Source organism: Zingiber officinale, chromosome 1B (genome assembly GCF_018446385.1).
Source record: "Zingiber officinale cultivar Zhangliang chromosome 1B, Zo_v1.1, whole genome shotgun sequence".
Taxonomy (NCBI): domain Eukaryota; kingdom Viridiplantae; phylum Streptophyta; class Magnoliopsida; order Zingiberales; family Zingiberaceae; genus Zingiber; species Zingiber officinale.
In genome coordinates this window covers 124,130,622-124,147,164 of record NC_055986.1, presented here as the reverse complement: position 1 = coordinate 124,147,164, position 16,543 = coordinate 124,130,622, and the positions used below count along the sequence as shown (strand labels likewise).

Sequence of the window (16,543 nt, the reverse complement as noted above, 5' to 3'; positions counted from 1 at the left end):
GCATTTGAGATTGCTGAACAATCGTGCAAAATTTTGTATGATATCAGATATATGAATATAGTAAAAAAATCATCCTTGTTATGCAATCAGATGCAGCTTTAGAAGGCAGACAGTAACGTGTTTTGTCTTGGAAAACAACAATGATATAGTTCGTCCAGTTATTTTCAATTTGACCTGCCGTAGTCTTTGGTTGAGGTGTTCCTCATATGACGTTTATCGTTGAAGCATTAAAATGAAGATTGATCCTTGCCAATTGGTGAAAACCTTTACTAGTTTTTTTTATTAATTAATCAAGTATTTTTTTTTATGACAAAATCTTATATAATTTCTATTTTAAATAAAACTCGTTAAAATTTTATATTCTAAGCGTTAAAATGTTGATGTAGAGCTAATGTTGTGTCATGTGTGATACCACATTAGCGATCGCATTGAGTGGGTGTAGAAATATCATATCTAGAAGTTTCCAAGCGAAGAATTTTTTTGGTTAATTTGATTTAGGATCGAATTAGATGATCTCAGATCATGCTTTCGACACTTCACAGTGGTGTGCATTGATGTAGTATATAAAGTCATGGGATCGCCATCTCTCTTAAAATAGTGTAGGCAATAATAGATAAAACTTGAAAATATGTTCAGCATTTATTTTAAGAGTTTAATGTTCATCATTTATGTTTTTTCAAGTAACGATATAAATACACATTTAAGTTGGTGGGGGGCGATCGCCTTCCCATTTCCTCAGCGGCACCAACGACAACGACAACCGGCGTGGTCCTGCCTGCTCTGTCATCGACTCGTCACGCGTCGTCCAGAGTTCAGAACCCGAATCTACCCCTCCATCCGGTCGACGTGTATCGGCTTTGGCGAGGATAATTCAGGAAATGCACGACTCGTCGCCGAATTCATCGCCTCTGTCCTTCCGCCACCGCGCGCAGCAACCCCCGTTACGAGAAGCCCGCGATGAAGCGGATTCGACACGACTCGTGCTACGACGTCGTCGACGATGTTGACCCGGTCTCCCCGTCCACTCCCGAATCGTTTCCCACAATCAACGGCGATGATGCGGCGTCCTCGAGGCCCCACCCGCCTCATCCACGGCGGGCGCCAGCGTGCCTCCCGCCGTTCCGCTGCACGTGCCTCTCACGCGCAGCCGGCGCCTTCGCCGTCTCCCCTCTTTTACTCCCCCTCTCTCTTTCTTTGCTCATCAAACCCTAACGCCGCCGCCGACGACCAAATAACGTGAGAAAGAGAGAAGGGGATTAGGGTTTGGGAAGATGGAAGGAAGAGAGGTGGACGCGATGAAGCCGCCGAATCCGGCGCTGCCTTATCGAGAGGATTGCTGGAGCGAGGGGGAGACGTCGGTGCTGGCCGACGCCTGGGGCGATCGCTACCTTGAGCTCAACCGCAGGAACCTGCGGCAGAAGCATTGGCAGGAGGTCGCCGACGCCGTCAACTCCCGCCCGAGCGCCAGCCGCCGCCCGGCACGCACCGACGTCCAGTGCAAGAACCGAATCGACACCCTGAAGAAGAAGTACAAGGTCGAGAAAGCCCGGATCGCTTACGGTGGCGAAAGCCAGTGGCCCTTCTTCTTCCGCCTCGATGTCCTCATCGGATCCTCTCCGCCTGCCACGAAGACCCCTTCCTCGCCGCCGCTCGCCTTGCCGCTCCCATTCCACCGCAAGGGCACTCTCTTGCCTACTGCTACCGCCGTGCGCCCTGCGGAGCCAAAGGGGAAGCGGCCGGCCGCCACCGTGTTAGCGGTGGACAATCCAATCTTGAGGCGAGCGGTCGCAGCTGCCGAGGCGGCCGCGGAGGACATCAAGGATGAGGACGATGTGGGCTCTGAGTCACTGTCGAGATCGTCCTCAAGATCAGGAAGGAGTTGGAAGAAGGGAAATGAGATCCGTGAGTTGGCCAGGGCGATCTCGAGGTTCGCGGAGATCTATGAGAGATTGGAAGAATCAAAACAGAGGCAGATGTTGGAGTTGGAGAAGCAGCGAATGGAGTTCACAAAGGCACTCGAATTTCAGAAGATGCAGCTCATTGTCGACACTCAAGTACAGATTGCCAAAATCAAGCGTGCCAAACGATCGGGCGTGGGTAAGAGACGCAACCATTTCAGCTTGGTAGTTATCTCTACTTCATTCCTCATGCAAGATAAAGTTTCTGATATAATTCTTTGGTCAATTCCCAAACAATTAATTTATTTGAATTTCCAACTTTTCGTTCTTATAAATCTGGAATGGATTGCAAGATATTAACCACACTATTCTTCTTCTGGTAGTTCATCTACGTATGTGTTGTTGGTGGAGGTACTCTTTCCTTGATTTGTATATTGTTCTCATTTGAAACCTGAGTTTCACATAGAAATACCATAACTAGGTCATGGACATTACTTGATCCTCAAAAGTAACCTGACTGCAGACCTGATCCCATCATTTCATAATTTGGAAATCAATTTGTTGCAGATGATTTCTCGTTTTATGAATTTAGTTGGTTTCACAGTAATCTGAACGTAGTTATACTTAAGAGAATGCATTCAAGAAACGGAACTTACAGATTTCTCCAGTTTTGTAATTACTTTGTATATATATTCATGCTTACTTGCCATTGTGTATCACACTCTTTGAATTTAGCATTTGTGTTTCTTTTGTTTGATTTCACATTTTTTTATACTTTTAATTGGATCTGGGAAATGTTTGTTCGGACATATAACTAGATTCTGTGGGGGTTTTTAAGTGAGATACTTATGTGATACTACCCAATAATAGTCATTTAGTTCTATTTTCTTGCATGTTCCTTCTGCTGCAGCAAGAGTTTCCTATGCTCGGCATTATTTGTTTTTTTGTCTTATAATATCCTGTAATGGATGCATGCTGCATGCAAGCTTCAATCACTGTTGTTCATGTCCGTCAGCCAGTAGTACATCTGCATGATGCTATCTTATATCATTGCTACAATTTTTTTTCCTACAAGCCTACAAGTGTTTGAGATTCTTGCCAGTTTTAATAATTAAATTTTTCATGTATTTGACTATATAAAACAATGTTTGAACCGTGCATTTTTTACATCAATACCAAAATATTAAGCTACGGCGGCATTAAAAAAAAAATGGTTCCCAGATAAACTGTCTATAAAATGACACTTGTAACAATTTTTCCCTTAGTGTTTCAAATAGCCTTTGTTGGAAAAATTTTGGTCATTTTTTTGTCACCTTTGTCAAATGGATTTAAATGAGTATAGTTTCTTGCATAAAAATAATATAATTGGTGGCACATATATTATATTATCTTCTAAATGTATCTTCATTCAGTTTGTAAGTTCGTCCTACATTTTGTGGTACATTTATATATGCTCATATGTCAAGATGAATGTATTTTTTTCCTACATTCTTCATCATCAAGTTATTACATGAATCTTATTCCTCTGTTGGACTCTAGGAATGCTACACTTAAACTTTGTGGCTAATTATTTTGGTCAACAAAAGTTTGTTAGGACAACTACCATTAATGCATTAGGGCTTATCAAATTTTCTCTTGGAACAGATCACTAAAATATTCTCATTGTTTGATTGTCACATTGTTTATATCTGAATGATTGAATCACATTAAGAAGCTCAAGGAGGATATGCTCCAACTTGATGTATCTAGGTGCATATCTCATTGCACATCCGTCATGTGGCTCATCCTCAATTAATTTGTCACTCACTGGGCAACATATTTCATTGTCTTGGGTTTGAACCAGTGCATGATCGCTGTAAATCTTACAAAAGGTTGTAAATTGTGCAGTATGGATTTAGTCACACATTAGAAGTTCTAGTGTCTTTCAAGTAGTATGTATATCCATGACAGATTTTATATTTTAGTTTTGATATAGTTGAGCAAATCAGCCAGTAGTTTCATCCAAGTTATGACACATTCATTATTGAGAGCAGTAATGTGTTGTCTGGCCTAGGGATATGTGAATGAACTCTCTAGTTCCTGAGTGTTTATTCATTGCTTACTCTGGCGTTCTTAGACGGTTAACTAAGCTAAGATTTATGCTATGTCACTGCAACTTTATTGTCCATAAGAGTAAGATACCTATTCTTGAGTAAGAACACATGTATTGTTCTAATTTGTAATGTTAACAACTTCTATTACTTTTGCAACATTTTCTTTCAGATGTGTACTCACACTTTAAATTATCTTCAGACAGCTATTTGTAGGAGGGGAGGTTTTCTCTACGGGGCGCCATGTTTTGGCATGTACATCTGGATCATGCATTTTATCAAATGCTCGTCATAAATTGCGATATCTACGCTAAGATCTATGACGTCTCATGATTGTTGTTTATTAGCTCTTTCTGACTCAGGTGAACAACTGACTGTGATTTATAATGATCACTGCGATTTAATGCACCTTTTGGCTCTTCTACACAGACAATCTGTAACCTTAATCAAGTTTCTCTTCAGGCAAGTGAAGAGGATTGAATTGGCTAAAAGTTTGCATTTTCTTTTGTTAGATGATTTGTTTGATTAACTCTGCAGGGCTGAAGGATTTGTAAGGAGGTAACTAGTGTTAACCAGTAAATTTTCATTCTCACTATCCTTGATATCCTGTTTTTAGTCCAGAGACTCTATGGTGAAAAAGATGTCTGCTCAGGCTAATTCTGCTGACGACCAAATCCCATGCTGAGATCCTTAGCCGATATTAGACTTTTTTGGTCGCATCGGATCAAAAGAAAAAAAAAAAAAAAGTTAAAATAAGTATATTTTGAAAAATAAAAATAAAAATCATTAATAAGATTGTGAAAATCAACCATTAAATGACAATGAGCAAAGAAAATCTGATCTAAACTTCAACAAGATCACGCAGCTAAAATTTAGACAAAATCAAATTCGGATAGTAAATGATTAATATCGAGCAGTTCAGGGAGGTTGGCGTAGCCCATATATGACCAAAAATTAAAACTTCCAAACCATCGCATTTTTTTCTGGAACCGTACTAAATGAACCGCACTTATGAATACAAAAATTCGAATATGTTTTTTTTTTTTTCAAAAAAATGTGAATTTTCTTTTTTGAAAAAGTGTTCACAAGAAGGAAAAAAAGAGAGATTGTTTTAACAAATTTTTAAAATACAGGGAAATTTCTTTTCCCTAACCAAATAAAGGAATAGGATTCATAAATTTCAGAACGATCAATATATTAATTCTATCAAATGTTTTAGCAAACAGTTGTTGCCTGAATAATTATTTCCAGATGCAATAATGAATGTATCACCACATTGCATAGAGTGCCCTGATTTTGAAGGGCATGCAATGAATAAAATTCACCAAATATAACGAATAAGTCCTTCCAGTTGATAAAACAGAAATAAATATGTCTATGAGCATTAATGAAAGTTGGGCATAAATGGCACTGAAGAGTTTGTCCTTCGAGAAATGGTGTTGCATCAGCTTCAATCCTGAACACGTGGATTTATGTTGGCAATATTCTTAATTGGAGTCTTGGACGGACTGACCCTGGCATTAACATGAGAGAAAACATTTGAGTATTTAGTATTTACTATGTCTTTCTTCTCCATTTGATTTTGTGGGAAAGTACCTAATAGCATTTGACCCAAGAAAAAGGCCGGTGCAATTAAGTGCTGCAATTGAACTTTCAGCCTGCCAAGGATATAATAATCCATGAGAAAAATGGTCAAAAATGGAAGTGACACATGAAAACTGGGAAAGAAAAGCGTAGAATAAGATAGCCACTGGACAAGATAAGTAATTTTGGTTGGACGCTATAAAAGGTGGGAAGTTTTTGTTAAAACTCAAATAAAGACTATAACTTAAAACAGTTACATGGTTCACGTCCCAAGGATAATAAACAAGGATAATGTTAAATGACTAGAATCTAGTCAATCAGAATACACTTTGTAAGTTATTATTAAGGATATTTTAGTAATATCATCTCTATATATTAATTACATGTATTACATGTATACATTACAATTTAATTCTGGCTAGCAAGATTCTAGCCAGATAGATTTACCAATTAACAATTTCTGTCTTTGCCGAACTAGTTTCTGTTTTGGTACATGGGTAGAAGATTATGATGCATTTAGTTCATGGGAATGACTATTCTGTTCCCTATCAATTTTTATAAAATGAATAAACGATGACAAAAATGAATTGGGAATGCGCATTCCCCATACATGGACATCTTTAGTTAGTTTGTAGGATATTTCAAAAAATAGTTATTCCTACTGAATCCAATTATCCAATGAATATATACTACAAAGCAAAGGGTACTGAGAAGAGACCTATCTAGCCACTTAGGCTCGATAGACTATTTCTTATATATTACTTAACATTCTACGAGTCAAATATAAGAATTCACATAAAGCTAAATTGCGGTAAAACATGACAGACTACCTCTGCAAACTCGACAAATGATATGCAAGTAGCATTCCCCTGATCAGCCAGAAGCCTCAGGCGAGAAACCTAGAAATGAAAGCATCAAATTAGTAATGAAAAATCACCATAATCATAGTCCAATTAGAAAAATAGACTGGAAGAAACAAAGTGCTAACCTGACCACAAAGCGACTCAAAGAAATGTTTAACATCTGCTGGACTAAGCTGTAGAAAATATAGGACAATCATAAGTGACACAGTATGAACAACATGTGCACTGTATGACAAATCCAATTGCTGCTTTACCAAGCTTATTTTCTCAAATTCATGAACATAACAAGCCAGCGTCTTTGTTAGATTCAAATGGTATCTAAAAACATATATCCCTACCTGATTTATCAATATGGGTACAATTACTACTGAGAAGAACCTGCCTACCTGTTTATCAATATTTGAACAATAAACTGTCCTTGCGCATTGTTCACGTTCATCTTCAGACTGTTAAACATCAATTTCAAGTCCAGAAAGGCAATCCAAGAGCATGATAAAATAAATTATTGAGATTGAATATGCTTACACGAGGAAGAAATATAGGATTCACAGGCACAATAGGAGTCTTTGATGGAATAACCTTGACAGGATGATTACCAAGAACACATCCGTCAAGATTTAATGCTTGTTTGGCACCATCTGCAGGAACATTTAAAACAATAACCATATCATTGAGAAAGGAAAAAAAAAAACAAAGACACCAGATGAGCACAATGGATCAGTAATTAGATTGGCGATCATACTTTCATTAGCATACTCGACAAATGCAAATCGCAGGACAGAACTGCAGTCACCACATATACGGCAATCCAGCACCTACAGCATAGAAGCTGTGTAAAGATAACTAAGAAAGAAACTCGAGAACACATAAAGAAAAGCATGTGAACAATCAACAGACATGAAGTCACACCAGAAGGTATTTGAGGTATGAAAGCAGATGATATTTGTAAAACAAATGCATTCCAGTGAATATAGACATTGTAATCTTCCAAACATGAATTGCCTAGCAGAAAAAAATTCTTCATAATTATTACCAAATCATCCTCATTGGTCTCTGTGAATAGATAAAATTCCCCAAAAGAAAATTTACATATAAACCATAGGAGTAAACATAATAGAAAATTTAACATATCTACCTAAGAAAATCACATAATATGCTTCTTGCCCATTCACTTTCTTAATCTGGTTAAATTGGTATACTTGACTGATCTTGTGTGCTGCATAATCCACATATGGCCTTATTATAGAATAACATTGCCTACTAATGAGCCAAACCACAAGTTGGTTTCGCATATGCAGTATGTGGACCAATCTCAAATTATTGGAATGGCATTTATTGTCATAATTCATGGATGTGGAATAGGAATCAAGATCAGCTGAACTAGAACATTTATATCAAGTATATTGAATGGATATCCAAGGTAGACACTAGAAGACATTTTTAAACAAATACAATGAAAAAAAGAATTGTTTTTATCATATGAGATAATAAGATGAGATGCAATAATCTAAATGTAATTAACTACTTAATAATAACACATACTTAAATATCACCAAAATTCTTTTGAATCTTGAATTATTACATTCATGGGTTCAAAAGACCTGCTTGAACTACATAAGCGGACGCCTAGGCAGATTTTGAAGGACAGCAAGCGACCGACTTGTAATATTGATATTTTAATATAGATCACTTATCCTTCTAAAGATGCCCCCTTGTACAACATATGCTGCTTGCATACGCTTTTTAAAAGATTGATTACATTAACACCAGTGATATAAAAATAATATGTTGGACTCAACCATCAAGCATTTGTTCTCTATATATTACAATTAGCATTATTATGATTTAAAAAAACAATATTATGAGCAATATCTGTTATTAGTATAATTTTAATTAGATAGTAATGATAATCATAATATATGATCATCAACAAATAACATCATATTTGTTGATATATTATCAATATATTACATAAGATATAATTACTAATATACCCTTAACAATTACATAACCCATGTTTGTTAATGATAAAATACGATCTGCCAATGTATTAGAAAAACTTTTTTACCTATAGATATGGAAAATTTTTTAACTAGTATAGAATGAAATAAATAGGAACTATACATTAAGTCATTAGTAATTAAAAAGTTAATAAATAATAAAAGTCCGATATTTACTGCTTATATAGTTATATGTAGGTGATAAATAATCAACTGATACAATATGATATATAATCATCATTACCAATCTATTACACATCCAAGTGGAAAAACTTATGTATAATATTTAATACATCCAAGTGGAAAAACTATCAAACCAAAATTGATTCTCTTTGCCAATATGATGCTTTGAAACTATCAGCATCAATTCTACCATATAGCATCGTCACATGATTGCATTCATTGTAGAGTTTTGCCACAAGTATGCCTCAGTCACACGACACTATGAGCCACCTCTGACTTTGTGTCCACTTCAATGTCGCACCTCCCCACATGCCCAGGTTTTGAATTGCTTATATTGTGTTTCCTTACTGAGGGAAATGCCTTGGGAAGGATTCCCTCGGCACCTTTTTCCTTCATTTCCTCATGCAAAAATGGAGGGAAGGAAAAGTCCCAGAATTTTTTCATCAATTTCTAGACCCAAATTTGGCAAAAGTACCAATTTGGATAGAAATGTGATTTTAGTAAGATAATAATTTTTTCCTATCTTTCTTATATTTATTTTATTATTTTTCTAAGATGTTAACAAATCAATTTTAGACTCTAAACTCGAGTTCAAGCTTTCAATAAACAAGAAAGGTCACCAATAAAATGGGACCCATCCTAACCCCTTAAAGCATTCCTAGTTGCTTATGAATTGAATCTTTACCTTCTGCTCTTCCTTTAGAACAGTCACTCTAAAGTTTAAGGGTGTGCATCTATTACTATGTTGATATAGAAAACAAACACATAAATTAAGCATCCTATCTCCGACTTATGAGTTTAAATAACCATTCCCTACCCACTCCTAAGTAGGCAATTCAGGTAAAGCATTCTTTTCGGAAAAGACTTGTGTTTATCAATGGTTCGTGACGGAGTTCGAGTATAAGGTAGTGCTTAGAGTCTAAGAATGAATTTTAATTGAAAAAGATGCTTAGAGTGATATATGTTAGTTCGCAATCCTAGCATCTTCTAGGTAGCTTTCCTTGGCATGTCTCGAGTCCTCCTAGGCTCTTTGATTTCAATGTAGGAGGTTCCCTGGGGTAGATTAAGAGAGACCTACATTAAAGTAGCTTGACCTGGAAGTGGGGCAGGCTTGCTACATAGATATTTTTAGCATTTATTCACTCCACACTTGGCTACCCAACAATTACTATGTGCATGATAACTGGTACATCTTTTGGTGTGTACTTCTCCATCCTCTCGTACAAAGGAAGGGTCTTCTTGATGCTCTAACGCCCACACTGGATATGGATTGAACTATCTCACATCTTAAACCCAGCTCACATACTACTTTAATAGACAAACAAGCTAATCCTCGGAACATCCTACAATCTCAAGTGGCGAAGAGCTGACATAGAGGTGCCAAACCTTCCTGTCAATGTGAACTCTTGGAGAAGATCAACCTATTATTTCTAGAGTAACTTTTATGTATTGAGTGAAGACCCTTCCACTCGACACCATTGCATCATTAAGGCTAAACTTTAGTCCCTACTCGATAGGTGGGTCATGCAGTCAAGTTTCCTTCTACTTTTGCACTCAAGGGACAATCTTCAACAACTCCGAGAAAACCTTTGCATGCTTCTATTACCTTTGAGGCTTTCCTTGGCCTGTAAATTATGACACGAGTTTAGAATTCTAGCTCTTCAAGTGTGCTATCTCACTAATGACTTAAGCTCCCGGGAAGGAGACCTTCGCACTTAAGTTGCGCAGGAAAGGCAAAAAGCCAATCCAAGAGAACAATAAAGCTTCATAAGGTCTTCTCGTCAAGTGTGGGTAGTCTGTTTCTTCACATACATGGCAATTTCAGTTAGTCTTTCTCCAAGATAGTACCCAGATCATTATGCCTTTCGTGTGGGTCAAAACTTACCCGACAAAGAATTTTGCTACCTTAAGACCGTCATAATTACAACCGCCATTGGGGCTTGTCATCAGCTCCCCTATCACCAACTTTCTTGACCTTATGATACTAAGCAGGTGTCAACTCCCATACATGTTCTTATGACTTTACAAACACTTATGTTTTTAGTAAAGTCTCTATGATTTTATTAAACAATCGCCATGGTCAGTGTGATCCCCTTTTTGCATCCTTCTTTTGTTTCCTTCTAAAGAAAAAAGGAGGTCGCTTCAAGGAAAGGCAAACTAGAGAAATATGTCCTTATGCTTTCCTAATAAATTTTTTCCCATCTCACCTCTTTCCCTAATTGTTCCCTCTCTAGTTGCAAATATATCTTAGTGTGAGTTTGTAGGTTGAATTTTGACAAAATATCTTGATTCTTCCATTTTGTGATGATACTGGCTAATATCATTTGGATTTAGAATGATTTTGGACTTTCTATTAAATTTGTAAAAAATTGCATATTCGCATTCATTTTCACAATAAGAAACATATGGACTTCGCTAATTTGAATCCAACTTGATCAATCAGGACCAATCAATTATACATATTGTAAATTGTGTACTATACCAATTCAATAACAAAATAATAAAAGGCTAGTAGCATACCAATAAGTTCCAACCATAGTAAATTAACATTATACCACCTACATGATTGCACTAGAACATTGAACATAACTCCTAAAAGCATTAGTAGAGTACATGATTTCAAAGAAAGAGTTGGATTCAAGGATTTTCCTAATTGCTTGACAATACAATATATTCAAGGATTTTCCACTTGGAGTAAAAATTCCGAGCATGATAATGTTTGTTAAAGCTATAAGGCTCTATGTCCATTGGTCTAACATGGACAAATGTGGTGGTCGATTATATAAATGTAAATTGAACTCTTTCCTAGAAGCTATAAGTGGTTGATCCATCAATCTTAACATGGTATAACAGCAAAAGGCGAGCTTCAAATCAATTTGTACCAAAAAAGGGCCCATACCCCTAAATCTTGATGGGTGCAAAGGGCGTGTTGAAGGTAAGAGGCTCCATGCCAATTAGTCCATCAAACACAAGTGTGATAGTCCATATATAAGATCGAGTTTCTAAGATCAGCAGTTAGACAATCAACTTTAACCATGTTCAAGCTTATTTGTTTATTTATCTAATTTATTCAAGCTAGTTTATTAAAAAGCTTATTAAGCTCAAGCATTTATTGAGCACAACTAGCGGCATGGTTTTATTTGGAACTTTATTAAATCAATGATCCAATAAATAGAAGACATATTGTTACATGATAATTTGAATATGAAGTGTCTAAGATATTAAAAATAATAGATTTAATATTAATATATAAATAACTTGCATGTATACTCTTAATATGTTTGAATTTAAAACTTTATAATAAAGCATTAGTCAAGTTGGTAAATAATAATGTTCGCGAAGTGTTCACAAGTTTTATTCATGAATATTAATGAGAATAGCCCACAAATATTCAAGCTTGTTTGTCAAATATATTTTTTTAAATGAACATATACAAGCTCTTATTGAGTTGAATATATTGTTGAGTTGAATATCAATTTTATTCATGATTATACGTTGACTCTTCATCAAACTTTGCATTGCATGAAATGGTTTTTTCCAATTAGGATTTAAGTGGACATCTCAATAATGATGGATCACAAAACCAAACTCCCTCTACACATAGTTATTAAAGGCGCTCGCCTAGCTGTGCCTAGGCGCTTCGCTCACCTGGCTATGGCTAGGCGCTCGCCTGGATGTGCCTAGGCACTCCGCTTGCCTGGCGCACCCTGACGTTTTTATTAAGTATAATAAGGCTTTGAGGCGTTGATATGATATGCATAACACTATTGATCATATTTCTTTTGATGAGATAGACGATAGTAATGAATGGTTGATGAGAAGATTGAATGATTTAGTATTTGATGATGACAATTTAACTTGGAGTGAAGTTGGAGCTTCTGGAATTGGTGAAGATGGCTACCGTTTTAGATCTCGAGATTCATCTTCTTCAAAAGAAGCAAGGACAACTACATCAAAAAGAACTAAAAGAAATCTTCTACAAGTCAACTTATTGATGAAGAGGAAGAAATCTATCTTGAGGAAACCAATGAAGATTCGGCTATACAAATCTGAAACATCTGTTGATGATGATAATGATATGATTGAGGAAGATGATGAAAATTTTTCATGTGTAGATATTTGAAATTTTTTAAAATTTGAATTATGCATATAATGCATTTATTTACTAGTGAATTTTATATTTATATTATCGTTTAACATTTTATGGACTATAATTTTGTTAGTGAAATATTTTGGCAGAAATTCTTTATATATGTTTGACTTGTAAAAAATTATACCCAAAGCGCCTTAATTCGGTAAGGCGTGCGCCTTTGTGTTGTGCACCTTAGGCCCCATAGCATCTATGTGCTTTTGGGTGCCTCACGTCTTAAATAACTATGCCTCTATACTTTTTATAAGCTTCTAACTAATAAAAGCATTGCATAGAATCCATCATTCTTAACATCAGGATTGGAAGGGCCCATTTAATTTTTAAATCACAGCGAGCAATTACCAATCAAACATAAAACATATAGACAAATCTTCATAAGGAAGGTATCATTAATGATTGTCTATACTTGTCTCGCACACGCACACATACATTTCTTGAAGAGAGATTGTTATAATAATATAAAGTGATAGGCATTTGCAAGAGAGACAAAAATTGAAGTCCCTTTCAGAAACATTTTCTGGCAATGGAACTTTGCTTGCATAGTTCAAAAATAGCTAAGAAAAGAAGACATACAAACACTTATATAGCAATGATAAGTGGAGTGACAAAGAAAAGAAGGCTAGAACCTTTTCGTTCTACACTTATGGAAACAGAATAATAATGATGCAATGGAAGCATGAGCTAAATCGCATATCAAAAATAGGAAGCTTAAAATCCTTCCAAACAAAAGCAAATATACAGTGGAATTATAAAGAAAATGAACGGATGAGGGTAACAGAGGCAAGCCAAATAACATGTCAAAAATAGGGGCCTTTATGAATAAGAACAATCACTTATCAGTGTGATGGAGAGAAATGAGGTATAGAAATTAATAATATCATTGGTACAATTATTTCTTCTTCTCTTAGCCAAACTTATTCAACCCAAGGGCTAGGTTGAAGTATGAGATGAGGAAACCATGATGAAGAGATTTTTTGATCATGAAAACAGATATCAGATGCACTTGGGGAAGACAAATTGAAAGGAAAAAAGGAAGGCATAGTAGCTAAAACCTGAATAAGGCAAAGCGACAAATATTGCAGCTTTTTGGAATAAACAAAACTACAACATGATAATTGTGGTCTGGAATATTTTTATCCATAGTTGTTACAAACATAAACTTGAAAAAAAAAAAACTCAAAACTACTTTCAAGTTGAGGCTCCCACCATGTTAGAGCTTTCTCAACAGGAACAAAGTACAACGAATGTAGGAGGGTGCACAGAAGCATGTATTGTTAGGACAATAAGCATACATTTCTTCTGATCACAATATGCAAACATACACACTTTTTTAGTTGTTCTAAGAGTTAAGTACATAGTGGTCTAGTCTCTGTCAAAATGGATGAAATCAACAATGTAAATTCATATAGCCAATGTATAATAATTAATTTCCAGTGAATGTAATCCTGAAAGCGCGAGGTGACAGATATAGTAACTTATTGTCTTAGTGCAATTGAGGGAACTTACTTTCCCGCAGCATCTAAATGATTCAACAAGCTGCTCTTCAGTGATCTGAGACGACGGATGTAACAAGAGTCAGAAAAATACAGGACTATTCCTTCAAGCTACCATCTCACTTCCGTAACATATTTGTTGGATACAAAAACGCGTACAAGATTATGAGGTATGAAGTTACAGCCTGCATACCTGCTGGTCAAGATTAGAAACAAAGACAGTCCTCCTGACAGAGTCTCCGTATTGAGCCATAGGAATTCTGTCGAACCTATTACGCATATCAAGCAAACTGTAGTTTCTCTGCGGGAAAGAGAAAAAAAAAAAAAATCGATTACGACAGGTAGGTTTCCCCTTTCCTCCAACTACGGAAGATTAGGTCCGGATCAGGGGACCGTGATCGCATCGCGCTCACGTCCAGAACACAATAAGCATGGCCAAGAATGCTCGTACCCGGCGAGGAGTTGGATGATCGGAGGCCCCGGCTAGGGAGTCGCGAGGGACGTACACCCGGTGCTGATCGGGCGGCGAGGAGAGACCCGGCGGCAGTAAGGAGGGGGGAACGAACTCCTCGGCGGAGGGGTTCAGGCCGGAGAAAGGCGAGGCCGAGCGCGTCTGAAATCGCTTCCGTGCGGTCAGATCGGCCATCTTTCGGAGCACGACGAGAGGAGAGCGAGAGGGAAACGATGGAGGCTGGGAGAGGGGGAGATGGCCGTGGCTGTGGGGGAGGGTAATGGAATGGGAATGCGACAAAAAACGCGGAGGGGGAAGGGATTTGAGAGATATCGAGAAGTTTCCGTTACAAAAAGGCGCGTGGAGAGATGGACAGTGTTGGGGGTCGTGGAGGGAGAAGGGAGGGAGGGAGGGGAGGCCGGAGCCGCCTCCCACAAGTTCATTGATTCCATCGCGAAGAAGGAGAAAGTACTGAATACTTGACTTTTCTGACTTCGGTATTGTTTTTTTTTTTTTTTTTTTTTTTGAGCGCGCGTTCTCTTAGCGCCTCCACCCTCCGGAGGAGATGTACCGGTTACACAATGCAACGACTAGACGCGTGCATTTGAAATTTGAGAAAATTTCACCGAACCCCTCGAAGTTCACTTTGTTTCAAAATACCACCACTTTTACACCTTCAAAAATAATAAATTCACAGAAAGTTTCAATTTTTGATTTTTTTTTTCTCTTTTAATAGTCAAAACATTTCCTTAGTTCGACTACACATATTTATCTCTTTAAGTAGTGTAACGACACAAATTTTTTAAAATGATAATATTTACTCTTTAAAATACTTTAGAAAGGTGTTATGGTTGTTTGAGGTTTTAAAAGAAAGTGTTTCACACAGACCACTTTTGGAAAATGCTCAATGTATATATATATATATATATATTTGTCAATAATTAAAAATGCACCTTTTTTATTATTAAAAAATTATTTTAAAACAATATTCTATTCTAAAAATATTCGTATTTCAATATTATTATAATAATCATGATGATAGTTGCCAAATAAACTAAAAGTATTTCAACTTAATTAAAATGATTATATAGGTAACGGCTACTACATTAAAATACTATTTAATGACTTAATTAAAATTGATTTAACTTAATTAAAATTAATTTAATATTATAATAGTTATAATCAACATTCCCTTTCTCATCTATATCTATATGCAACGTTTTTCTCTTTTCTACATACAAATCATTCTTTTTTCTCTCCTACATATAACATGGTACTAGTTTTTAGTTTATACCAGCCAGTACAAATGTGATGCTAATCTTTAAAGATCAACACCATGTTGGTGCTAACTAGTGCTAGTATTGATCTTTAAAAATCAATATCATATTGATCATAACTGGTGCTGGTTTCAAACCAGCACTGATGCTGATCTTTAAAGACCAGTACCACGTTTGATGCGGTGGTAAAGGGGGCTTACCAAGTATGAGTCAAATGTTGGAGTGTGTACTGAAAGCCTAAGCTTTGTAAACATTCATTATGAATAAAGAATCACATTTGGTCAAATTGTCTACATTTAGTTGTAGTTGTTCAATTAATTTATATTGTAGATAACATAGTATGTGGTGTCACATGCAGAAGATAATGTTATCAGTACCTTATAAATTATAAACAGTAGCTCACGACCAAAATGGAAAGGAACAAACCATTAGAAGGTCGTAGTGTAATTAGGTATTAGTTTATCTTGACTATATAATTACACTAGTACACTCAGAGTGTATTGAGTAGGACCATTTGAGGTCGTTTCTTTTATACTGACTTTATAAAGGAACAA

At 36.4% G+C, this 16,543-nt stretch overlaps 2 protein-coding genes across 3 annotated transcripts; one reads left to right on the top strand and one right to left on the bottom strand.

The window, feature by feature from the left end:
* The first annotated feature begins 735 nt into the window (after positions 1-735).
* On the top strand, positions 736-4,580 carry LOC121976917 (trihelix transcription factor ASIL1-like). 2 transcript variants are annotated; one of them, XM_042529331.1, is made up of 2 exons: positions 736-2,123; positions 4,191-4,580. In XM_042529331.1, the coding sequence occupies exons 1-2, from the start codon at positions 1,272-1,274 to the stop codon at positions 4,281-4,283; spliced, it is 945 nt and encodes a 314-aa protein (XP_042385265.1). In that variant the 5' UTR covers positions 736-1,271; the 3' UTR covers positions 4,284-4,580. The 2 variants fall into 2 exon arrangements, with proteins under 2 accessions (XP_042385265.1, XP_042385275.1); XM_042529341.1 differs by having other exon boundaries at positions 743-2,097.
* A 621-nt stretch (positions 4,581-5,201) lies between these two features.
* LOC121976909 (polyadenylate-binding protein-interacting protein 9-like) lies at positions 5,202-15,131 on the bottom strand. The gene is made up of 10 exons (XM_042529319.1): positions 14,713-15,131; positions 14,455-14,562; positions 14,275-14,319; positions 7,178-7,250; positions 6,961-7,073; positions 6,822-6,881; positions 6,561-6,608; positions 6,403-6,471; positions 5,585-5,646; positions 5,202-5,502 (listed from the first exon to the last, which is right to left on the bottom strand). The coding sequence occupies exons 1-10, from the start codon at positions 14,905-14,907 to the stop codon at positions 5,439-5,441; spliced, it is 837 nt and encodes a 278-aa protein (XP_042385253.1). The 5' UTR covers positions 14,908-15,131; the 3' UTR covers positions 5,202-5,438.
* Between the last annotated feature and the right edge of the window lie 1,412 nt (positions 15,132-16,543).

Excerpts from the sequence above, each read along its gene's own strand:
- LOC121976917 (XM_042529331.1), top strand. The coding sequence starts at position 1,272 with ATGGAAGGAAGAGAGGTGGACGCGATGAAGCCGCCGAATCCGGCGCTG. Across the intron at positions 2,124-4,190 it reads GACGCAACCATTTCAGCTTG|ACAGCTATTTGTAGGAGGGG; the intron begins GTAGTTATCTCT and ends AATTATCTTCAG.
- LOC121976909 (XM_042529319.1), bottom strand. The coding sequence starts at position 14,907 with ATGGCCGATCTGACCGCACGGAAGCGATTTCAGACGCGCTCGGCCTCG. Across the intron at positions 14,563-14,712 it reads ATCATCCAACTCCTCGCCGG|AGAAACTACAGTTTGCTTGA; the intron begins GTACGAGCATTC and ends TCTTTCCCGCAG. Across the intron at positions 7,251-14,274 it reads CATTTAGATGCTGCGGGAAA|GTGCTGGATTGCCGTATATG; the intron begins GTAAGTTCCCTC and ends TCTATGCTGTAG.